We start from the raw sequence: 26281 nt of genomic DNA, 5'->3' as shown, positions 1-26281 counted from the left end.
ATAAATTAATCCTGAAAAACATAACTAGAGATTTCTATGAAGTGGGACCTTGAATACAAGGCAGTAATTTTATATATAAAGGCTTTGAAGTCTTCATGAAAATCTTAAAGCTCCTCAGCTGATTGATTAGAGTATGTCTTATTTACAAAATATTTTATTCAGAGATATTCTTCACAGAGTACCTGTAAGTATATTAGAGCAGCATCTTGTGGATAATTTGAGATCAGACTACAATATCAGAAAGCAAACTTAGGTAGTTCTTTTAGGGTCTGCAAATGTGACACCCCATATGTGACGTTCTTTTCTGCAATCTGGTCTGGTATCTGTATCTGTGTCACCCAATCCCTCACTCCTGGAGCCCATCATGCACATGCTCTACTGTGTGAACCCCCACTCCTGGGTCAGCCCACGCACAACCTCCTGCAAGCAAGCGGGCCTTAACTTAGTGAGTGCTTCTCACCAGCCACTCATGGGATTATGCAATAGTATGACCCCAGCAAACACCCCCGGTCCTAGATGCAACCCTAGGAACCGCCATCTTGCAATGGTCAGTGCTGCCCACTGAACAATGCAAGCTCATGATTAGTTCATCAATTGATCAAAGAAATTGATATGCACCAGCTCTGTCACTCTAAATGAAGTCTCTAACACACACTAAACCACATGCACTGCTTTAGATAAAACAAACAAATTTATTAAGTATAGAAAGATTTTAAGAGATTATAAATCAGAGGAATATAAATCAGATTTGATTAGGATGAAATAAAAGCAAATCACATTCTAAACTAAGTTTAACCCTTTTGTTGGAAATCAGACACATTTGTACGATAAATTGGCACTTAGCCATTTTGGATTCTTGTAAATACAAGGCTTCCTCCATGTTGGAAGCCCCTTCTTGTCCAAGTTTCCCGCTCTAGGAGGGAAATGGTGGGAAACCTCCAGAAGGGAGGGGTCTGTAATGTGCCTGGCAACAGGGACTCTATGGGTGATTAGATTCTCTTACTAAATTCCTGCGCAAGGGGTAGTATTCTACCAATACAGTGATCCTGAGATCCACAGGCAGCAAGGCCATCTATATTGAGGCTCAGGGCCTTCAGACAAGCTCTGTGGTCTTCTGCCTCCACACAGGTTTCCTGGTAACACTTGGTGGAGCCTCTGAGATCCCTACAACTTAAAGAATTCTCAACAGCATAAAGGAAGATGTAGAAAAGTGAGTGCAGTCTCAGATTGCTTAAAGCATTTTGGTGTCTTTCCTAGAGCTGGTCACAAATTTTCTGACGAAAGTTTTCCACTGAAAATGCTAATTTGACAGAGTGCCATGGAATGTGTTGATTCTTTCAAAATTTCAACAGAAACCAAGCAGATTAGTTTCCTGCCAACCTGGGATCTCTGCTGGGTCCTGGCCTACCCGCATCCGGGGCCCTTGTTTCCCAGGGCTAACTGATTTCCTAGGCAGCTACCTCTCCAAGCTGCCCAACTGCCGGACGCCAAGAGCAGTTCAACTCCCCGGCTTCTAAATAGCCTTACTCCCCAGTTAGCTGCCTCCCTGGGTTTCCTGACTCCACAGGTAGTCAAGAAGCCCAGAGAGCTGGTTGCCTGGGAAGCTGGACTATATGGGAATTTGGGGAACGAGCTGAAAAATTCCATTTTGGCTCTCCTGAAATGGAATTTTTCATAATTTTCTTTTTGGTCCATGAAAAGTTTTGAATTTTTTTGTGTGTGTTCCAAATCAGAATGAATTTTATTTAAAAAAAAATTTTTTGTGGGAGGAAAATTCCCTTGTCCAGTCAACTCTAGCCAATTCTAGTATCTGAAAAGGACAATGAACATTTCTCCCCTCCTTCCCATCTGAGGTTTGCTGCTGACACACCCAAGCCTACTATTTTCCCATGTGCACTTCCTAGAGCCTGCTGCGTTCTTTGCACAGTCTGGGAAGTAAGAGATGGTATCATGTAACTGCTCTCACTTGCCTGCAGGAGAAAGGAGATCCATGTGCCAAGGGTCTATGCCCTAAACCCAGCTCAAGAAGGGGTAAGCTCCACCTTTGTAAATCCCTGCTCTCCTTGTCTACACTAAGGATTTGCAATGTGCAGCTATACCAAAGTCCAAAATTGAGGCTAATTCCCAATATAGTCAAGTCCTTAATGTATATCTGTGTGGTGAGGAAGGAGCAGCACTCTTGGGCCTTGGTGTCCACTGATCCAATGGAAAAGGGAAGTAGGTTTTTTTTTAAATGCTCCCAATTTCCTTCCCTTGGTATTTGCAACCCAAATAATGCAGCACTGTGCTAGCACATAGAAAACTGAAATGGAATAGAAACTAACTAAGAACTTAAGGTGGTCCGATAAAATATATTACTTCTCCCACCTTTTCTCTCTAAAAACAAGTGAAACGGCTAGTTTATTTTCATTCTCCAAACCAAAAGAACTAATGATAAAAATGATGAAAAGTAAATTAGATTGATTTTTTTCAGTTTTAATAATGTTATTTACAGAAACAATACGGTTTTTAATGTTTTAAATATAATTTTGAATGTGACAGTTTTCCTTTACGTTTCTAATCACTTATAAAGCACTATAAATGGATGCAGCTCTTTACAAAATAAAAAATTCAAAAATCCTCAAAAGTCATCTGTTGCCAACTCTCAAGATTTTATGGCAAGTCTGGTGATAACTGATGTGTTTCTTATAGTCCATTTCCCAGAATCCAGAGATTGTATGAGAATATCACCTTTCATTAAAAAAAGAAAAGAAAGTTTTTAGCCCTCCTAGTTGCGGAGAAAAGCGTGCAAACGTGAAGTGAGCGTACCCTAAAGGCTCAGAAAGCAGAAGACAAATAAAAAGAACCTAAAATGTATTATTTTTATCTCATGAGCTTTTGGGGGGATAAGGGGCTGGCATATTTTTGAACATTTGCAGTTGGCAATATTGCTAAAATAATTGGTGAAACCTCCCCAAAGCTTTTATTCCTTTTAAAATGACTTTATTTTTTTTTATTTTTAATTTATACTTAAAAACCAGTACAACTCAGGAAGAACTGGATCATCATTTGAAGACAAGAAATTGGGTTGCCAGTTATTGCTATTTTTTCACAAATCTCACAATATTTGATGTTTAACTTAAAAAGCCCCATCTCCAAGTGATTAGGTGAGAATGCTTTCATTTTAAAAAAGGAAGTTTCTAGCCTCAGGGTTGCAGAGAAAAGCTTGAAAATGTGACCCAAGTATACCCTGGTAACTCAAAATTATCATAATTTTTCTAATTTCAGATCTCAAATTTTAGATCAATTTCATACAGTAACTCTTTCTGTGACATGGCTCATGATTTATGAACATTTGGGGTTGGCAATATGAAGGCAGAATTTGGCCCACAGAATCTTTTAGAAGAGATGATTGTGAAAAGTAGGAAAGAACCAGCTTGACGTTAAGATCTCAGACTGAGCTGAAAAGGCTGACAGTTTAAAAAAATTATTTACACTGAGTGAATTTTGACCAGAATTCATTGTGAGACAATAAACGTGGAAACCCATAGTGACATTGAGTAATTTCTCAGTTTTATTTTGAGGAAATTTGAAAGAGGAATGTCACTACGGACTTACTTGGGGTATGTTCACACTGTGGAGTGAAGTCAATTTATTTTAAATCGAATTTTAGAAGTCGCAGGAGCATGATCACGCCATGCTCATTGCATCGGGGTCCTGCATCCCCACTAGTGGCACTTGGGTCGACAATCAAAGCAATGCACTGTGTGTAGCTATCCCACAGTGCAACTAGATGCAGAAGCCTTGGGGAAGGTTGTCGTCCTCCCATAATGCAATGTACTCCCTCACCCTCCCTTCTTGTCCCAAACAAACGGCAAATGCTTTTTCACGCTGTTGTTCTCTGCCTATGAGCACACCATTGCTGGAGAGGCATGGAGCCTGCTCAGCTCTGCACTATCATTGTGAGCATCACAAATACCTCTTGACTTATCCTGCAGTATTTTCAAGGGCAAGACAGGAGCTGCAGTGCAGAAAATTGCAATGTTACTGAGGCCGTCCTGCTACAAGCCATAGAGCAAAATAATTCCCTTTTGCTGCAGGTTGTCGCGCACCATCTTCAGTCGGTGGAGCACTGGTACGAGAAACAAGCACAGACTGGTGGGATTGCATCATTATCAAGGTGTGGGATGATGAGCAGTGGCTGCAGAACTTTCGTATGCGAAAGGCCACTTTCCTTGAACTTTGCACGGAGCTGTCCCCAGCCCTGAAGCGCATGAATACTCGCTTGAGACCAGCTCTGACAGTGGAGAAGAGAGTGGCCATCACTCTCTGGGGAAGCTGGCAACCATCTTTAGGAAGTCAGGTCTATTCAAAAAGATGCAGGCGGGCACTTTCTTCCCTGAACAAAAAATAAACATTGGGGATGTTGAAATGCCCCTTGATCTCCTGGCTAATGAAACCCTATACCAGGCACCTGGACAGCGAGAAGGAGCATTTCAATAAGTGCGGAATGGTGGTGGAATGTGCATTTGGCCACTTAAAAGCAAGATGGAGATGTCTACTCCCTAGGCTTGACCTCACTGAAAAAAACATCCCAGCAGTTATCTCTGCATGCTGTGTGCTCCATAGTGTGTGAAACAAAGGGGAAAAGTTCCCCCAGAGTTGGGTTGTGGATGCTGCAAATTTTGAGCAACCAGATTCCAGTGCTATACTGAGAGCTAACCACGGAGCACTGCACCTCCGAGAAGCATTGAAAAACCATTTTTGGAATGAACCACAGTAATGTATGTCTCTGTTAGTGCTGTGCCTTTCTTTCCCATTTCCCACCCTTGCACAATCGGCCCCCTCCCCTTCACGGAGGTGTTCATTAGTTCATTGAACATCATCCTGAGGTTTTTTTTCCTCTTCCCTAGTCTGGGAAAGGCGCTCTGCGGGAGTACAAGAAAGGGTGATGGCCGAAGTGTCCATTGTAAGGTAAGCAAAGAACAAAGTTGCCATTGTTAGCCGACCCCATGGAGTAAAAGAAATGTTACAATGTAAAAAAGAACTCCCTTTCATATTCACAAGGCGAAGCCAGCCCCACATTCCAATCTGCACATATTGCATGGGGTCAGAGAGGCGTTCCACACATGGTAAGTAAGGGGCCTGTGCATCCTTATAGTGAGGTCTCAGTAGCACTAAATTCCCCAAACCACACTTATTTAAGCAAGGAGAAGGATCATTGGACTCCCCTTTAGCATCCCAAAGACTGGTTTGGGAGGAGGTGGTCAAAACGGATTAGAGGAGGCTGTGGGTGAAGTGTAGCTAGAGAAAAGATAGGGCAACCAGTTCCCGGACCCATAATGCCCATGCCAACAACACCATGACTAGGGAATTGTCTGTGTAGGGGCTCAGGGACACTGTCCATAGCAGGGGAATAAGACACAGTGACTATATTGGTCGGATACAGTAAACTTGCACCGTCTTCCCTACGTGACCATGTGTGATATCAGTCTCCTGAAGGTAATGCAGCCAGAAAGGGAAGATTTGCTGCAAGCATCGGGGTACAGGCCTGGCCCTTATGCTGCTATGCTGTGTTCTGCGATGATGCCTGCTCATTTAATAGCAGAGTGACGGGGTAAGTTTCCTACCATGGCAGCAGAAATAAGGCTGCCTTCCCCAGAAACATAAATTGTCTGTTCCGGGGGTAACCCTCTCCTGAAGTTTACCAACACCCAGGAAGCCCATCCCATCAAAAGCACAAACTCCTTTTTTCCCAAAAATAAGAAGCAAGACTGGGGACATAACCACAGAAATGAAATTTGCTATATACACTCACCAGTTATGCCTTCCCCGGCATCTCAGTCGGTACCGCTGTCTTATGTACGGCTGGGCTGCTCTGGGGTAATGAACAGGTCCTGGCTCTCAGGGAGAATTAATACCCCACTCTCCTGCCCCTTGTTCTTCTCCTCCTCATCCACAGAGTCCTCCTCATTTATCCTGGACTGGGATTCTTCGGAGGTATCGATGCTGCATGGTGGCACAGTAGCGGGGCCACCACCGAGAATCACATGCAGCTCCTCATAAAAGCAGCATGTCTTCAGTGACAAGCCAGAACGCTTGTTCACCTTCCTAGTTTTCTGATATGCGCATCCCTGTTGTGGCCCTTCTCCATCATACCACGTGATATCTTCTTGTAGATATATAAATTTCTTTCTCGGAGCTGAGCCAGTACAGACTTTTTATTCCACAGGCTGATGAGATCCAAGACCTCAGGACGACTCCATGCTGGAGCATATTTTGAGCATGCAGTCGCCATGAGCAGTTCAGCTACAAAACTCGCTCCACCTGGACCAAAAGGGAAAGGGGAATTCAAAATATTCTGGGGCTTGAGGAGAGAAGCTATTTCCTGTTTACGTGGCCTTGGTGCAGCAGAGCGCCAGTGTCCAGAGCGGTCACAACAGAGCATTATGGAATACCTCCCAGAAGCCAATGACATCAATTTACATTGCACTCTGCCTACACTGATACTGATTCAACCCATAGAATTCAACTTTAGTGCTACACCACTTGCAGAGGTGGTTTTATTAAGTCGAATTTTACCACGATTTAGATCGGCGGAACTGAAGTGCCAGTGGAGATGCATATTTTAGGGGGTTGACGTAAGCGGCGTTACATCAACCTCCATTGTCAGTGTAGACCAGGCCTAGAAAGGTTTGTGAAATATTGGTTCACAGCAAGTGGAAGTAAAATAGACAAAAGGAGGGAAAAAAGCAACAATAGAAAAACAAAATAAAAATAGTTTGAAGTTTCCTAGAAATCAGATTACAACAGTATCAGACTTGAACGCCTGAATTCTTAGTAAAAACTTATCTTCACTATCCTACAATGCTAGAGCTCTGTCTTGAAGAAAACAACAGGTTTCTGCAGCAATACTTTTCCACAGCAGAATTACGTATATTGCCTAAATTCTGCTGGTTGGTAATTGCTGCACCTGTAGTGCCCTTAAATTAGTCACAGCTGAACTGACTGGGGCCTACTAATAGCTAATTATCAGGAAATAGCAATCTCCCTTGCTTTTTCCTGATCAAGGAAAAAGAAAAAGTTGTATGTTCCACATCAGGTAAGAATCTCTCTACTTTTAGGGGTTGGGGGAAAGGAGAAACTAGCTAAAATAAAACTTTTTTCATTGAGAGATACTTTCTTTTCCTATTTTCATCTGAGTGTAGCCACCTTGCATCTCTCATTTACATAATTAACCCTTTGAATAGGGAAAAATAAAAAGGCAATGGATTTAAACAATAGACAATAACAATTGTCTATGTTAAACAAATACAATAACTTTAGAGTTCTGGTATTTTGGTGTGGGTCTGTATAGGATGCAATTAGCACATCCAGGGAAGAGAGAGCCATAATTTGAGTGCAGAAACAGACCCCTTCAGTACTATCCCTTGTTCACATCATCATCAACAGCATGTTCCTTAGGATATGTCTACAGTAGACTGCAGCTGAGAGTCTACCAATCTGGGCAGACAAACTCACACTAGCATGCTAGAAATAGCAGTGTGAATGTTGCAACTCAGGCTACAGCTTGGTCTCTTGAGATTAGGGTACCAGCTGGATTTAAGAGCCTGAGTGCAACATCCACGCAGCTAGTTTTCATGTTCTAGCTTGAGCTCTGCTAACTGGAGTCTGTCTGCCTGCCTGTACTCAGAGGCTTGCTCTCAGCTTCAGAGTGGACATACACTTATAACCTGTTGCAGTAGATAGTGGGATGGTATGAAAGTGTGGAGGATAGAGTATAGATAGACATGTGATCAGAAGAACCTTTGCTAATTGTAGGTGAAAAAACATTGTTCTGGTGACAAGTTAAATCTGTGTGTGGACTTAAATGAGGACAAGGAGCTTTAATGTGATGCATTATAATATAGAAAGCTGATGAAGGGATTCACTGAGCCAGCTGGTTTATTCTTGAAGATTGTAGGCTTCAGTATTGGCAACTCTATGCATCCAAAAATCATGAGTCGAGCACAAAATTTTAGATTGACTTAAAAATCATAAGATTTTTTAAAAAATAATTAATACATTTCCAGTTCTTTTCAATCACTTTTTGATTCTGAGTATAATTGGTTGAAAAAATTCTGATAATTTATTTTTTCATAAATATGGACATGTTTGCAGAAACTACTTGATTTCATTGAAGTTCCACTAGAATTCAGACAGTTCTGACAAAACCCTGCCTGCTGCTAGGCTTTGAAACCTGCCTAGTTTCTTGCCAGCTTGCTCACCCAGCTCCTTTGCAGGTCAGCTTCCAGGCTGCCTGGTGGGGAGCTTGAAACCCCTAGATGTCTTAGATGCTCAGCAGGGTAGACTTGTGGCATTCTCCTAAGAGGAAGGGTAATATGGGCCAGGGTGAACTCTCTGCTCAAAATCAGGTAGGGAGAATTTGAACCTGGATCTGCCACACATCCAGAGTGAGTGCTCTAACTATTGGGCTAAAGTTTATAGGGTTGGGGGAGCACCACCAACTCTTTCCAGGCTCGCAGCTCCACAGCAGCATGAGTTCCCAGAATTTCCAGTCTGCCTTGCAGAGTTGATACTCCATTCCCTTTTCGGGAGAATTTCAAAATGTTGGGTTTTCATTCCAAATCAGAACAAAACCAAATTTCAAAAATAACAAAATCATCCAGGAAATGGAATTACTTTTCTCCACTCAGCTCTATTTCTGAGTCTTTAGGGTGCACTTGAGTCATGTTTTCAAGCTTTACTATGCAACCATAGAAACTTACTTGAAGAAAAAAATAGAAGCTGAGATTCTCACTTAATTACAACATTCCAGGAGCTAGGGCTTAAAAGAAAATATCAAATATCAACAGATCACACAAGAGTTGGCAAGTAACTAAGAACAGAATCTGGCCTGCAAAATTGTTTACTACAGAAGATATGCAAGATAGAAAGAACACAGCTTTGCTTTCAGATGCCATTTGAGTTTGCAGAGATGACAGGCTAGAAAAAACATATTTCACTATATATATATTGTGTAGAGCTGGCTAGAAAAGATGTCTGTTTGAGAATGGGAGCACGAGATGCCAAACTACAACTCCCATGAGGCACTGAGCAGCATTTCATTATGAAAATATTAATTGCTGGCCAGAAACTTTGGTTTGGGGCCAGTTTTTTTACCTACCCCTACCCCCACCCTCCAAAAAAAAAAGCATTTTGTGGAAAGCAGATACTTTTTTTTTCCCCTGCAAATTTGCAAAAAAAATCCAATTTTCTGCTCAAAAACAATTATGATGGAAAATGTTCAACTAGCCTTAATATGGAGACATCAGAAATATGGAATATTACAGTTTATCCTGCAAATCCTTCTATAGGAGCTTAATGTTACTATCCATGAAATCAGGGATAGTGAAGTTAAGCATATGCAAGTGTTTGCAGCATGGGGGTCTCAATTTTCAGATTACACTGGAGGAAACTGGTATCCCTGGAACTTTATTCCAAAGGCTCTTAGCAGTGTGGAATTGATAGTAATAAATGTGGGGAAAAAGACAGTAGAAAGTGCTGTGTGAAAGGGGAACAAAGATTTATTAGTTAAAAAAGACTAATAATTTTTAACTACCCTTTTTTAACTATCAAAATAGAGTTGTAATTGAATAAAACTATAGTCATTCAAACCTCCATAGAGGGGTCAACAGTCCCTTTTTACAAGGGACACCTCTTGTTTTTTCATCTCTGAACAACAAGATATGTATATTTATGTGTATAAACAATTCCCTCTGGCAGCGTGGGTATTTTACACAGCAGAAGGGGAGAAATACCTTGTTCAAACCAGAAAATCTGATTGTAAACCTAGAAAAACTGGCAAGGTATTTAGGGGCAGGTGCAGTGTCCCAGCCTACTTCAAACTTTTATTATTTTTAATCACTAGCTTTGGAACTGATGCCATCAGGCAAAACCACAAAGCTGCGAGTGTGTGAGGAGATGTCGCACGAGCAGATCCCTCTCACATGCGGGAGGAGATGCCTGAAGGTGAGAGAACAATGCCCACTTGTGCATACAAGGGGATGATTGTGCCAGGGCCCCACGTTCAGAAGGGGCCCTGAAAACTGTGTAAATGTAATGAAAGTGGAGGGGGTTGGATGCCAATGAGTGTGATGACCACAGGGGGCCAGGACCCCAACTGTCGCTTGGCCGGCTTGTATGTTGCTGGCACTAGGCTCCTGCACCCCAGTGCTCACCACCTGGCGCAGTTCAGTGCTGGGCAGGGGCTGGGCCCTGTGGTGAGAGGAGATGGGCTGGTGCTGAGATCCTGGGTTCAAATCCTCCCAGCCCCCACCTTCTGCTTTGCCTATGGCGCTCTCCTAGGGCCACAGCTGGGCGGCCACCCAACCGTCGCTGGGCCAAGCCCCTTAACTGTCACCCCCGCCTCCCGCAACCGCCACTCTCAGCCCAAGCCCCCCCAATCCGAGGCTCCGCCTCCGAGTCCCCGTCACGTGTCCCCCCGGCCCATTGGCTGTGTCCCGCCCTGCATCCCGCGGCCGCTCGCCTCTCTCCCGCCCCGCCCCCTTTCGTTCTCCTCCTTCCGCCGAGGCGCGCGCCCAGGGGGCGGGGCCCGGCCCGGCGCCGCTTGTTATTTGACCCCCGCCCGCGCGCCGCGCTCTCCCGCTCTCTTCTCTTCGCCGCCGAATCGCCGCTGCCGCCGCCGCCACCACCTCCCGCCCGCGGCCCCTTCTCCTCCCCCTTCACCCCTCCCGGCGCGGCCATGCCCAACATCGTGCTGTTCAGCGGCAGCTCGCACCAGGACCTGTCCCAGCGCGTGGCGGATCGGCTGGGGCTGGACCTGGGCAAGGTGGTGACCAAGAAATTCAGCAACCAGGAGACCAGGTGAAGCCGCGGGGTGGGGGAGGGGGGAGGTAAACTAACGAAGCGTGGCCGCTCCTGGGGGGGGGCGGGGTCTGCGTCACCTGCCCTCCGCTGCGTCACTGGCCCCGCCCCCGGGTCCGTACCCGGGTCGGCTCGGCTCCCATCCCCCCACGAGGGGAGCGCAAGGCCCGCTTCACGCTTCCCCTCCCCCCCCCGTGCGCTGTGCGACCAGCCACAGGAAAAGTGACACCCCCCCCCCCCCCCCGTGCTGAGCCCGAGCCCTGCCCCGGCGTAAGCAGCGCCCACACTTGAGCGGTGACAGGTAGCTGCGCCTGGGCCTTCCCCCTGTCCCTAGTTGTCCCCTCCCCCACAATAACGCAGGGTGGGGGGCAGGCCCTTCCTCTCCCCCCCCTTGGGTGACGACTCCATGCGTTTATTTACCAACCCTAGTGCCCCTGTGACATGCCTTATCCAGCTGGGACACCCGGAGTTGGGCCAGGTAAACGTCAGCAAGGAGGAGAAGAAGAATAGAGTTCTGGCCTGGCACAGATCACGTGACTAACATGACACAGATGCTTAGGTCTGTTACCGCAGTGGCTCTCAACCAGAGGGGTAGGCAGAGCTCTTCCAGGGGGTACAGCAACCCGTCTAGATAGTTGCCTAGTTTTCCAGCAGGCGAGGTAAAAAGCACTTGCGAAGTCAGTACAAACTGAAATGTCATACAGACAGTGACTTGTTTATACTACTCTATGTTATCAGTGCTTCTCAACTTGGTGTGGCAGGCTGCATTTCGGGGGAGGGGAGGACGCAAGTGCAGGATCGGCATTAGGGGGTGGCAAGCAGGGGCCCATGAATCTAAGATACATGCTGAAGCCCAAGCTCAAGTCAGAGCATGAACCCTGCTTTCCCGAGCTTGATATCAGACTCCTGAACGTGGTATAGTTGTCTGGCAAGGTTGAGAACCACTGTGTTACATCATCTTGATATTTTGGAGAGGGTGGTGGGAAAAGAAATTGTATTTGAGTTGTGTGTTTTAAGTATTGAGCTTAAGAGTTGTGTGTTGCACTGTTTTAATGACACCCCCCACCCCATTGCTGTCGTACAGAGGTGTCATATAAATGAACATCTGTTCCTCCCAGAAAGAGCACAGTATTTTTCTTTTTTGGCTGCTTTTTTGTTTTGCTGTATTCTCCCTTTATCTCCAGAAAGGATGCTGCTGGCCCTTTGTTTTAGATGGAAGGCTTGTGCAAAGAGATGTGTTCCTTTGCACTTTGTATATGTAAGACTCATCCTGCTGTCAAGCAGTAGGTAATTTAATGCTGAGGGTATGTGGACTAACTGGAGAACATCATCTTAGACTCAGGCTGTAAAGTCCTGTTGATAGATTGTATTTGTTACAGTGGGTCGTGTTACTAATTAGCTATGTTTTTGCATAGTATAGAATCATAGAATTCTATAAGGTTAGGGCTGGAAGGGTTCTTGACAGGTCATCAAGTGCAATCCCTATGCTGAGGCAGGGCCGAGTAAACCTAGACCATCCCTGACAGATATTTGTCCAGCCTGGTCTTAAAAATGTTCATATTCACTTATGGGGATTTCACAACCTCCCTTGGAAGCCTATTCCAGAGCTTAACTACCTATATAGTTAGGTTTTTTTGTTTTTTTTTAATACTTACCCAAAATCTTCCTTGTGGCGGATTAAACACAGTACTTTTTGTCTTACCTTCAGTGGGCATGGAACAAAAACTGATTGTCTTCTGTATAAGAGCTCTTGAAATGTGTGAAGTCTGTTATCAGGTCCCCTCTGTCTTCTTTTCTCAAGAAGTGTGGTGTCTGCAATTTGACATAGTACTCCAGCCAGCAGTGCCAACTAGAGTGGGACAGTTACCTCTCATCTCTTACATACGACACTTCTGTTAATATGCCCCAGAATATTTATCCTTTTTTTTTTTTTTTTTTTTTTCAGTTGCATCACATTGTTGACTTGTATTCACTTTAATCCACTATAGCCCCCAGTTTGTTTTCAGCAATATGATTGCTTAGCCAGTTATTTCCCATTTTGTATTTGTGCATTTGATTTTTTCATTCTTAAGTGTAGTACTTTACACTTCTCTCTTGAATTTTTCATTTTGTTGATTTCAGATTAATTCTCCAATTTGTGAAGGTCACTTTGAATTCCAGTCCCATTCTTGAAAGTACCTGCAACCCCACTCAGCTTGGTGTCATATTTGCAAACTTTATAAATACATTTTCCACTTCATTTTCAATGTCAGTAATGAAAATATTGAGTAGTATTGGACTCAGGACTGACCCCTGTGGGACCCTGCTAGATACAGCCTTCCAGTGTGACAGTGGGCCATTGATAACTACTCTTTGAGTATGGTCTTTCAACCAGTTGTGCACTCACTGTATAGTAATTTCATCTGGGCCACACTTTCCTAGTTTGCTTATGAGAATGTTATGAGACTGTCAAAACTCTTACTAAAATCATATCTACTGACTGGTCTATAATTCCTGTGGTCCTCTTTGTTCCCATTTTTAAAGATAGGTACTGTATTTGCCCTTCTTCAGTTTTCAGGTACCTCAGCTCTTCTCCATTAGTTCTCAGAGATAATTGCTAACAATTCCAAGATTGCTTCAGTTAGTTCCTTAGGTATTCTAGGATGAATCTGATCAGGCCCTATTGACTTGAATATATCTAACTTACCTAAATAGTCTTTAACTTATTCTTTCAATATTTTGGCTTGTATTCCTTCCCCCTTGCTGTTAAAATCGTGTTGAGTATCTGACCACCATTAATCTTTTCTAGTAAAGTTTGAAACGAAATAGGCACTAAACCCCTTAGTTTTCTTTATGTCATCAGTTATTAGCTCTCCTTCTCTGCTAACTAGGGAATCTACGCTTTCCTTCATCTTTCTATTGCTCCTAATTTTTTTAATAACCTCTTCTTATTGCATTTTGTATCCATTGCAGAGTGTAACTCATTTTGTGCCTTAGCCTTTCTGATTCTGTACATGCATGCTTGTGCTAATCTTTTGTACTCCTCCTTAGCAATTTGTCCATGTTCTTAATATTTGTAGAATTCCTTTTTGATTTTCAGGTCATTAAAGAGCTCCTGTTGTAACAATGTTGCCCTCTTACTATTATTCCTATCTTCCCTTTGCAACCAGATAGTTTGCAGTTGTGCTGTTAATATTGTCATCTTGAACTCCTTTTTCCCTTAGGGTTTCTTCTACCAGTTCTGAGTCTGTTAATGTCTGCTTTGTAGAAGTTCATTACTCTGTCCTTGTTCTCACGTCTTCCTTTCTGTAGAATCATGACATGATAGATTTCATGATCACTTTCACCCAAACTGCCTTCCACCTTCAGATTTGCAATCAATGCCTTGGGTAGTCAGAATCACATCTGAAATGGTTGTCCCGACAATTACTTCCTTCACTTTGTGAAGCAAGAAGTTGCCCAGACTAAATTCCAAGAACATATTGGACATTTTGTGTTTTGACATATTACTTTTCCAAAAGAAGTTTGGGTAATTAAAGTTCCTATCTTACTACCAGATTATATGTTTTGGATATTTCTGTTATTTGTTCTAGAAATGTCTCATCCACCTGCTCTTCCTGATTTAGTGGTCTATAGTGACCTCTACCATGAAATCTCCCCTATTTTTTTTTCTCTCTGCACAGAAATTTTCAATTGGTCTACCTCCCACCAACTTTTGAACATCAGAACAAGAATATATTCTTGTACATCATCTCCCTTTTTTCATGCCTGTCCTTCCTGAACAAATTATACCCCGCTACACCAATATTTCAGTCATGAGATTTATCCCAAGAAGTCTCTGTGGTGCCAATTAAGTTGTAATTTAGCTTAATACTTCCAGTTCTTCCTGTTTACTCCCAGTGCTTCTTGCACTTGTGTATAGACATAGAAGAGAGTGAGCAGATCCCCCATTCCCTCCCCATTTTCCCTCTTGTTGCCTTTATGACTCTCTTGTCCATGTCCCCCAACATCTAGCCCTGTAAGGTTGCCTTTTTTATGCTTATCTGTGGGCTTTTTTTCTCCTATTAATTTAGTTAAAATTCTCTACATTAGGTTGATGAGTTGATGCATGAAGATGCTCTTCCCTTTCTTGGTCACCGCCTAGCAGTGCTCCTTCCCAGAACAGCATTCCATGGTTGAAAAGCGCAAACCCTTTCGTCAACACCAGCTGCAGTCATGTGTTTATCTCCAAGAGGCATGTGTCCCTGCATGGGCCCTTACCCTCATTTAGGAGGATAGATGAGAATAGAACCTGCACGCCTGACTCCTTCACCCTTGTTCCCAGAGCCCTGTAGTCGTTGCTTGCCTGTTCAAGTACATGGGATCCTATGATACTGCCAGATATGAATCTGATCAGTCTGGGGTGGTAGTTGGAGCGCTGGATGAACCTTGGTAAACTTTCCATAAGCGACTCAGAAGCAGACTCCACATAGACAGCATGCCTTCTGCAATATCATGTCAGGTTGGCAGACGAATGCCTCCATCTCTCTCAGAAGGGAGTCTCCAACACCCTATGCTGCTGCCTCTTCAGTGCAGTGGCCATGAGCATCCCAGCCTTGGGGCTAGGTGGCTCATTCTCTTCAGCTATTGGTGTCTGCGCCTCACCACCTACAGCCAGTAAAACACACTGGTTCTTGACTGCAGTGGATGGGAACCTGGGTGGGGGTTGGAGCAATGTCTACTGCCCAGGGGGGCCAGCATCTATAGACGGATGTTTCCATGTGTGTCCTGTCTCTCAGTCTACATGTTCCTAGATGCTACGCAGACAAGCCCCCTCCTGCAGCTCTCTTACCTGGTTCCTGAAACAGGAACAAACAGACACCTCTCACACTGAGGGGTTTGCCCTGCCTGACTTTTGTCAGTGGGGGACATTCAGACATCATTCCCAGCAAGTCAAAACCAGGGCCTTCTGGGCTGCTGGTGGCTTTAGTCACAGGAGCTTGAATGTGGGGTCACCTCAGGATGTGTTCCCTGCACTATATTGCTCAGTAAGTGGATAGCTGTGTGTTGGACCAGTTGATGTTTCTGTCAGGCTCTCATGGCCAAATCCAAGAAGAATGGCCTGCAGTGGTCCAGTTTGGGGATGATGAAAGAGTGCATCATTCTGGCTTGGTCTGCTTTTGAAAGGAATTCAGTCTCTTGGTTAACAAAATATGGAAAAATCCATTATTGATTACAGCTGCTATTTGAGTGCTTGAGAATAGCATTCAGTAACACTGCATACCAGTTGGTCAGTTAGGGAGCAGGTTGTCTTGTCTGAGTTGAAGGCTTCTTGCAAATGAAATCTGTGTGATCTTGTGTACTTAATTTGGAATTTGTCTTAATTCAAAACAACACTCTGCAATGGAGAATGAGCAACCTCATTTTCAAAAAGTAACTATTCAAAATGTAGAAAATGAGCTACACGTTTATTTTAAAACCTACAGTAATTGTTTTATCACACCACTTACCCTCTCAAAGACCAGTAAGAATCATAGAACATTTAGGGTTGGAAGGAACCCCAAGAGGTCATCTAGTCTTAACCTCCTGCTCAAAGCAGGACCAACCCCAACTAAATCATCCCAGCCAGGGCTATCAAGCTGGGCCTTAAAAACCTAGAAGGATGGAGATTCCACCACAACCCTAGGTGACCCATTCCAGTGCTTCACCACCCTTCTAGTGAAAAAGTTTTTCCTAATATCCATCCTAAGGAATATATAAAGAAAATCACCCCTGAAAAAACCCACTACATCAATAATTGAACTTAATCAGATGGTGGCTGGGCTTGGGCAGTGAGTTGTGGGCCCTGTAAGAGTGGTGTACGTGCTCTGAGCAGCAAAAATTTTATATATTGCATTCATAAAACTATTTAAAATTTATACATACATATTCACTATTAAAATATGGCTAAGATTATCAAGTTTTGAAGATTGTATAGGTACACACAGAGCTGTTTAAAGAAGATTAAGATTTCAGAGTTAGGAAATACCAGAATTAAGTTTACCTGGGTCATGCAGTCATGTAACTTATGATAATCTTTATGTGCAAGTGGACTGATTTTAAGGTTGCACAGCCATCACAGCTGGAGGAGGGCACCCCTGCCACTTCTAAGTGTGGGGCTAGGCTATAGGAAGGTCCCATGTCCTAATGTGTTTACAACCCTGGATTGCCTTAATCTGGGCCTGTAAATATGTAAGACTACTTGGAGCAATGATGGAACAGAAGCCTTGCGATGGAAAAGAAGTGAATAGTGAAATATGAGCACTCTATTTTTGAAGGTTTACTTTGCAATCTTAATGACTGGAGACATAAAAAAAAGTGAAGAACAACCGAGAGCGCGCACTCTCTTCTTTCACCTCCCCCCAAGCCATCTAGTCTCCCATGGAAGCATGCCCCAGACTTTGGGAAACACTGGATTAGAGCACAAGTCAAAAGGTTCTATTTCTGGATATGCATGAAGTCTCTGAACGTTCGTGTCTGAATGTACTCATCTGTAAAATTGAACTAAAATAATCTGTTGTGCTTCAGATAGGTATGTCACAATATTATCATTTAGTAAAATGAGTAAGGTTCTCGGAAGGGTACAATTTTAAAGATCAGGTTTTAAAGGTATTAGGTGCCTTGTGATATTTTTCAAAAGCACCTAAAGTGCCTAACTCCCATTAATTTATATGGGAGTAAGGCACTTAGGTTTCTTAAGTGCCTAGCTCACTTCTGAAAATGGCACACAGACTCCCAAGTCACTTAAGAGCCTGGGTCTCATTGGGATTTAGGCTCCAAATTGCTTAAGTCACTCTTGAAAATAGAACCTAAACACTTTTGGAAAACATTACCTTAGTTTTGTTTTTAATGAAAAGTTTTTAAAAATGTGATTTAAGGTGGATCCTAAGATTGGACCTAAAAGGCCTATACTTTAATCTGGTTTTACATACTTAAATCTCTCTCTCCCATTTTTTTCTGCTCCACCAAAGGCTTTTTACATATTGATTAAAATTCCTCATCCTTGCTAAAACCACTCAAAATATATAATGTATCGAAGACCTGTCTGAAATATTTTGATTTTTTGAGTTTCCTTGTGTGGTGATTGCGTGCTTAAGCCCTTTGACTAATATAAGAGGTGTGTGTAAGGATGCCCCTCAAGCCTTAACTTCATACACAGTGAGTTAGTCCCTTTGAAGTTCCAATGAAGCTTGCAGTGAGTAACGTTCATTATGGCACAAGTCTTTGCTGTATTGGGGTTTAGGAAAACACTGAAAATATGTTGTACCTTCTTGTGCCTATATCTTACAGCTAGTTGTAGAAAACTGCATAATCTAAAGTGCCATATATGTTACAAATTCCAAGCAAATGGGTGAAGCTTAAAGCTGCATATAGGATTTTATTGGTTTAAAAAAAGCAAAAATCTACCATGAAAGATATCATTAAGGTAACATTACATAGACTCTCACAGGGTGAGAAGTTTTCAGGTAAACCAAATAGTTACCAAATAGTTGAATTCAATTAAACTGCACAAAACAAAAGCAGCTTGTAATTTTTTCCCTTTCTCTATGTCCTCACTAAATTAGATTATGTAAACATAAACAATCCAAAATGGATTAATTAGCAATTAGGTCCAGATACATCTGGAATAAAGTGAATTTGTAGTAAGATATATAGGTTTGTCAGAATACATCGTTTTTTATGATTTTTTTATAATTTTGATGGATAATCTGTTTAACTTTTTAAACATTTTTCTATTTTTATTGGTTTTAAATGTTCACAATTGTGTGATGTGGGGAGGGGATCAGACAATTTAATGACAAACATTGATTCAAAAAGTTAAAGCTTATAACTGTTAAAACACAAACTTCAACATGTGTCAAAACAAACAAATATCCTTATATCAAACTCTGTTTTCAAGCAGCATTTTCTTTCTTTGTCTGTACATTTTGATTATTATTGATAGAAATACGTTTTTATCAGTTTGTGTGTGTTCAGTGAAGTAAACATTTGCTGACATTACCAATTAAAAATCTAATACTTTCAAGCCTAAATACATCTAGGATATCTGTTACAAATTTTGACTACTGTTAGCCACTTTTTCTTAAAATACTAAGCTATTTCATTAATGCTCTCCTATTTCTGTACTGTTGTACTTCTCATTGTCTTTGCAATAGATGGTTTTATTGAAACTTCATAGAAATTTTCTAAGCACTTGGGTTTAAAATGAAGACTGAGAATAAGACACATCTGACTGATCATATTTCTCTGAAGGAAAATTTTAACTAATTATGCTTTATTACATTGCTATATAATGGCTAAGGAGTGAGCTGCATATCTAATCTGATTGGTTAACACTGCTCTACCGTTTCAAAGTTCAGTATGGAAGAGGTGTAAACACTGAGGGTACTATATGTTGCATGACTATCTTTAGCCAGTTGCGAGAAAATCCTTTTGTAGGCAAACATACTTTTTCTCTTCTGTGGCACCTCTAATTAGATGATCACTAAGTGCTATGCAAACATAGATTTTAAGCCTGATCTCAGCCTGAAATTTTTGTGAATACATTGATTTATGTGGACAGCAAGTCAGTCATTTGTGTATACATAGCCTATACAGCTCACACTTATGCCTGCAAAATAGGTTCTTAGTTCTGAAGTGGGAAAATGCCCTCAATCTCTTTACACTGTGGGTGAAGGGAACATTCCCATTTTCCAAATGGGACAGTAGGCTTAAAGATTGTGGCTAGCTCAAGGACGTTAGTAAGCAATACCCATTGGTATATCGAGAAATAGAACACAGACGACATGCAGTGCTCTAACCACTTGTATTTATTTCTCTCAAAGTATATACATACAGAATTCATAAGCCACATATTAATCTCAGGTGAGCCGTTTTATCTTAATCAAGTATTTTAGTAATGGCCACAAACAAAGAAGTTAGAATATTATAACAAACTTTGTCTTCTACATGTAGTAAAAATGAACACATTTCATTTAACAAACTTTTACCCTACTACGTATTTACAAATTGTTGATTACTTGTTGCAAGTGCTGGAATCTTTATTTCTTTCTTCCACTAAACCTCTCTATTATGTTGTTCTGAGACTATTTCTTGGTTAGGCAGTATCTCCTTTTTACATCTCACTTGTTCCTTCTCTTTCCCTGGTGTAATAAGTCTAACTTTACAGGCTTTGTTCAGAAGAAATGTTGCTGGGCTCTTGCCCATGGTGATATTAAGAACCATTTTCCTAATTTCCTTCAGACCTACCCCAAAGATCTGGCATTCTAGGGAAACATGTTTACTTTGTTTAAGCTGCTCTCAACAAGAGCACAGAGTCAAAACTGTGATTTATTTACCATGCTCTGGAGGGAAATATCCTGATTCAGCACTTTGAGTTCACCATAGGTAGCTATGGCTGGACATTGCTCATAAATTTTTATTTTAGTTTGTTTATTTTACTGAGAGCTTGAGAGAAATCCACTTCAGAGCTAGATCAGTGGGTCAGGACAAATCATGTTGGGGTGTTTTTTGGATATTCGAAAACTTGATGAAGTATGTCACTGTTTTCCCTGTCTAAACTGATGCCCCCATCTGCTAACATAAAATTGATTTTATTATTGGTGACCCTGGTGGTGCCACCTATCATTAAGGTTGCTTGACACTTCTCATTATAAGATGCTGTCTTGAGTTGCTTATAACTTCATTGGACTTGGGCTGAAATTTTATATCCTGGATGTCTGTCTTAGGGTGATTTTTTTTTTTTTTTTTAAATTTCAGCCAAAACAGCTCTCAGAATGAGGCTAGGAAAAAATATTATTTTGCCTGTTATAAAATTCTGGCGACCTTTCCTTTTAACAGTTTTAGTGCCCCCATGCTTTGGAGCAGGGACTTGAAATTTGGCAGAAGGGTGGCCTCTGTCAAGGATGTACCTTTTGCCATCCCCATGAAAATTTGCCCAAATATTTGGCCAAGTTATGTCTTTGAAAATTCTCAGTTTCTGCATGATCAGTAGAGATTTGGTAGCACTTAGCTAAAATCTCCAAAGATTTCATCCTCACTGAGCATGCTCAAGTCTCTCACATCTCCACAGAGTTCATGTGCCGTCCTTGCAGGGTGACGCTGGCCCAGGACTACAGGGGTAAAGCCAGACCTTCCCTGTAATGGCTGCTCTGGGTTGGGACTGGATGCTGGAACTGACAGCAGGAAGTGTCTTTCTACTGTACTGTCAATGACCCCTACGTGCGCACACACGCCGCTGGTGCCCATGTAGCATGGAGGGAGGAAGCAATCAATTCAAATGCAGAGGGGACAAAAGCAGTACCAGAGGGGAGGAAAAAGAGTAGATTAGGACAAGGAGACTAGTGAGACTTGGACTGAAGAGAAGGGGGAGGGGGAGATCCTGGGGTGCGGAGAGTCTGGCACTGGGTTGGGAAGCCTGAGGCATGGAGACTGGGATTGGGTAGACAAAGAGAATGGGACTAGTATGAAGAGCCAGGGGTGGAGAAGAGACAAGACCCGGGTACAGGTGGAAGGGATGGGCAGAACTGGTCAAGATGGAGGTCAGGCAGAATTGACTCAAGAGTCGAGAGCCTAGAATGGAACCCAAGATTCTGCAATCTCACTGTTCCTCTGCTGTCACCAAATATTTGTGAAACCCACTGACCCATCTGGCTCTAATGCGGGTCCACATAAACGATGACAACCTACTATTACTGTCAGTTGCTTCGTTAACTCAAGAGACTGAGGTCTGTGGTGGATCTGAATGTTCTAATCCTGCTGATGTCCAATCTGGATGTCAATATTATGCCACATGATGAAATTTCTGTTTTTTAAATTGCCCTCCAAAAATCTATGTTTAAAAAAAACCAACATTGTTTGCAAAGTCAAGCATGCAAAAGTTAGGAAATTTCAGAATTAAGGTGGCCTGTGCATTATTAATTCAGCCTTTGTAGATATGCTTAATGCTACAGTCTTCAATTATATGATCACATACTATATTTTCCACAGGACCCCTGCTTCTTTTAGTGCATAGAATGGGGCCACACATTGAACATTGAAGAGAAAACAAAATATTTAATAGCTACTCATTAAGTGAGTGAAGTCCATTCTCTTTGTAATGTTTTTTATTCAGATGTGTGTGCATGCAGTAAAAGGTGTACCTCTTATTGCTGTAGGTGCTTCATGACACATTTAAAAAAAATAACTACAGTACACCCTACCTATAATGAACCTGTTGGGATCCAATCTTTTCTTCATTATAGCGAAAGGACAATCAAAACAAATGATAAACTGCTGGAGTAAAGTAATGAAATCACCTTAGATAAAGGCATCAGCTTAATGAATTAATAATTATTTGTGCCATGCATCCAGTATTCTACATTAATTTATTGAAGAACCTAGTACAAAAATACACATCCCAAATTGAAATGGAACATTCAAAACCAGTTGAACATGAAACATTTAAAAGCACATCAACACATTTTCAGTTTTGTTTCAAATAATTTTTTTTTCTAAATGCTGATTTAAGTCTCAGTTCTAAAAAACTTAATCAATTTTGCTTCACTGTGCTGGTTGCATGGAAGCTGTGTGAGCCAACATCAGCATTGATAGAGTTGCAGGATTTTTATTGCCTCAGTATCCTGTGTTTCCATCCACACAGTAGTACTCTAATCCCTTTACTGCCTCAGATGCAAGTGGGGCAAAAGCGTGCTGGTTCATCTGCCTCATCAATTTCATTTTCTTGGACATCTGATCTCCCCAACACTTTGTCAATGATGTCTTCATCTGTCAGCATGGTAGTCACTGCGCACTCATCAAGCCAGTCATTAAAGAAGACAACATTAATTTTTCCGTCAGATGTCATTAACTGGTCTGCATGGGGGCACGCTGGGCGATTGTCCAGAGCTCTTCCATATTGATACACTCGACATTGATGTTTCTTAACACTAGGGGCATAGTCCTCAAAAAACAGTTTAAAATGTTCCCCCCATCATCCAGGCTTTTCTGGAGTTCTTGTAACGCACTGGAAATGACTTCATATTAATGTGATGAAAGCATCGTTGCTGTCATGACTTTTCCAATGTAAAGCAGGGTAATTTTTTTACTTCTACTTGCATTTGTACAGAACAGAAAAGTCGCTCTTTTCCTTTGGCACTTTATATCCCTTCCCTGTATCTGCCCTCTGGGACAATATTCTGTCAGGCACACATTTCCAAAACAACCCTGTTTCATCGGCATTATATATCTGCTCCAGTGCATAACCACCTTCTCACAAAAGTTTTTAGCTTTGGGAGAAAACTGTCTACAGTCTCATCATTGCATGAACGAGACTCACCAACAATTTTCAGTTCCCAAATGCCGCGCCTTTTTTGAAATGGCCACAGCCATCTGTTAGATTCTTTTGAATGTTGTTTCAGCATTAATTTGCTTTGCCAAAATGTTTGCTTTTTCACAAATAATCAGTCCAGATACAGGATTACTATTGCTTCTGCATTACTGGAATCACAACAGAATGGCTTCATCTAGTGCATCATCATTAGATTTTCTTAATTTCTTTTGTGTTAACTTTATGGGCAAATCTTAGAGATTTTTCTGGGTTTTTTTAATGTTCCAGTTGTGCTTTTTGACATCCCATACTCATGACAGAGATCTGCCAGTGTTGCTCCTTTTTTCAAACTATCAATAATTTCTAGCTTTGTTGCAACAGAAATTGATTTTCGCTTCAGAGGTATGGCTCATCTTTTGTGACACATCTGTTTTGGAGGCACTTCTGTTTTGGAAGCACAGCATGAACGTATAATGCTGGATAAAAATTGTGCACATGTGCAACATCTTTTTTACAGTACTGTACTGTATTTGGGATCCAGGGACCAGGTTCGTTATAGTTGAAGGTTTGTAATTATGAAGGGTGACATAGCAAGGGTGTACTGTACTAATAGTTAAGATTTTATGATCTCCCACCAGAATCCTCCTTGTCCCTTGCAGCTACAGGGAAAAAAATGGGCCAACCTGAAGGGTGGAGAACTAGGACTAGAGTGAGTTCCCAAGCTCAGCGGCCCTCATGGAACCCTGCCGGCCCCCTCCAGTCTATTCTGAGTAGGACTCCAGCTCCTGCTGATGGCATTTGTGGCAATGTGGTTTGGAGAGAAAGGAAGCTTTTCTGATAATGTCCTAAGACCTCTAAAACTTTATAAATCTGACTGGCTCATTGGGTTATGAACCCAAGTATAGACATGGATTTAAGTGGGTTGATTGTAAGACATGAGTGGTATGTTATGTATGCTTAAAAAAAGAGAGAGAAAAAAAGAGACAAAGTGGATGAGGTAATATTTTTTTTTTTTTATTGGACCCACTCCTGTTGATGAAAGAGACAAGATGAAAGACAAGCTTTTGAGCTTGCACAGAGCTGTTCTTTAGGTCTGGGAAATATACTCAGAGTGATACTGAAGAAGAATCAGTGTTCGTTTAGTTTCTACCAGTAATTGGTCCACTAAAAAATATTGCCTCACCCCCCCCCCCCCCTTTGTCTCTCTCATCCTGGGACTGACATGGCTACACCAACTCTGTGCGTGCATGCGGGCGGGCGGGTTAATATCCATGTGATTAGTGCCATGCAGGAGGTCTGGGTTTGTTTTGAGCGTTTGATTTCTTGCCCTTTCGGCTTGTAGTGAGAAAAAGTGTTATGTCTATTGCATTTTTTTAAAATTTGCTTTGTCCCTTTAAATCGCTTTTAGCTTTACACTCTGTGGAAGGGGATGTGTCCTGAGTGTCTGCAGTGTCCTGAGAATCATGATGCATTAATTTGTGGCAAAACTAAATGCTGTAAATTTGTGAAAGGAAGAGGAAAATAAAGGGAACGTCTTATATTTCAATGTAAAGAAACAAAGGGAACAAATCTAGTTTAAAAAAAAAAAAGCAGGACATTTTTAAAGAATTTTGAGTTATGATGAGTTGGAAGAAAAAGCTGCTTTTAAGCTGTGTTCAAGAATAGTATCAGTTTCTTGATTAGAATAGTGTTTTTGAGTGTGGAGGAAAAAATTATTACTCTTTTTATAAAGCTGTCTAGGGGCAAATATTTTCTCTAACTAAAGAAAACAAATAATGGAGTGGAGTGATAAAATATATTAGCATTATCTTGTTAATAGTTATTTTAATAGGCATGGTTTTTTAATGCCCCAAGCCTCCTTTGGAGATGGCAAGGAGACATAATGTAAAACTTAAAAGAGTATCTTAGGCTATGTCTACACTGCCATTTATATCGGCATAATTTATGTTGCTCAGGGGTGTGAATAAGCGTAAGTTGCACCAACCTAATTGCCAGTGTGGACAGCTCTATGTTGGTGGGAGAGCTTCTCCTGCCAAGATAGCTACTGCCGCTCATGGGGGATGGATTCATTAAGTCAACAGGAGAGCTCTCTCCTGTCAGCTTAGAGTAGCTGTGCTGGAGAACTTACAGCAGTGCAGCCTCACCATGTTCTCCACCGTAGCTATAGCTTCAGTGTTGGACTGAATAATGAGGGTGCCTTCTATTCTTTAGCAAAAATTACTTTTATGCAGCTTTGTACAGATCTTTCAAGTGGTGCATTTAGAGTATAGTAGCAAAGTTTAGGTTCTCTTGCAGTAGATATAATAAAATGTACTGTATATGCTGAATGAAAACAGTTATATGATCCACAACTGTTGGAGTTTTAAAACTACTCAGAGCTATTAGTTCAGTTTTCTTTTCAAAATCAGTTTCATGAACTCAGAATTGTTTTATCCTTTAATTATTTCTTCTGTTTAAATAATTCATTGTCCAAACTTTACTCTTCCAGTGTAGAGATTGGTGAAAGTGTGAGAGGGGAAGATGTATATATCGTCCAGAGTGGCTGTGGAGAAATCAATGATAACTTGATGGAACTTCTCATAATGATCAATGCTTGCAAGATTGCATCATCATCCAGAGTGACTGCAGTAATTCCATGTTTTCCATATGCCAGACAAGATAAGAAAGACAAGGTAGGTGAGGTGTGTTGTGTTATAAAGTCCATATAAAACTACACTCTAATTTTTTTCCCATTTGTCCCAATTGTAATTTTTGAAGATGATAAACCTTTGTAAATTCTTTGTAAATTCTTCTAGGAGACTGGCCAGACTTGTTTATATTGGCAATATTTGCCTTTCTCAAAAATTATTATATAATCCTTAAGACTGTTGGTAACCAAAATGAATAAATAAGCCATTAAATGATTCTTGTTTATATTTTGTTAGCTGAAATTGTCATGCATGCTCTAGTCCCAACTTTTTTAAGTGTTCTCTCTAATGCCTTAAATAGTTATTATTTATAGTGATTGTATCATATGGTGGCACAAATGTTTTATTGACAGAATATGGGATGATAGCAATTACATATCTAATCCCAAACAGATGTTGATAAAAAGCTTTATAATGCCACATATAGAAAAAGTTATTATATAAA

At 41.5% G+C, this 26281-nt stretch overlaps 1 protein-coding gene across 2 annotated transcripts in view; it reads left to right on the top strand.

Moving 5' to 3' along the window:
- Nucleotides 1–10612: 10612 nt before the first annotated feature.
- Nucleotides 10613–26281, top strand: part of PRPS2 (phosphoribosyl pyrophosphate synthetase 2) — a 31661-nt gene continuing 15992 nt past the window's right edge. Inside the window, exons 1-2 of one of the 2 annotated variants that reach the window (XM_067566135.1) lie at nucleotides 10613–10845; nucleotides 25638–25821. In XM_067566135.1, the coding sequence (XP_067422236.1) occupies nucleotides 10724–10845; nucleotides 25638–25821 (306 nt within the window). In that variant the 5' untranslated portion in view covers nucleotides 10613–10723. Of the gene's footprint in view, nucleotides 10846–21898; nucleotides 21916–25637; nucleotides 25822–26281 lie in introns of those variants that run through there. The other variant, XM_067566136.1, reaches the window with a different exon arrangement.

This window comes from Emydura macquarii, unplaced genomic scaffold, assembly GCF_026122565.2.
Source record: "Emydura macquarii macquarii isolate MOO-44397 ecotype Brisbane River unplaced genomic scaffold, CSIRO-AGI_Emac_v2 contig_2734, whole genome shotgun sequence".
Taxonomy (NCBI): domain Eukaryota; kingdom Metazoa; phylum Chordata; order Testudines; family Chelidae; genus Emydura; species Emydura macquarii.
This window is presented reverse-complemented; position numbering and strand designations above follow the sequence as displayed.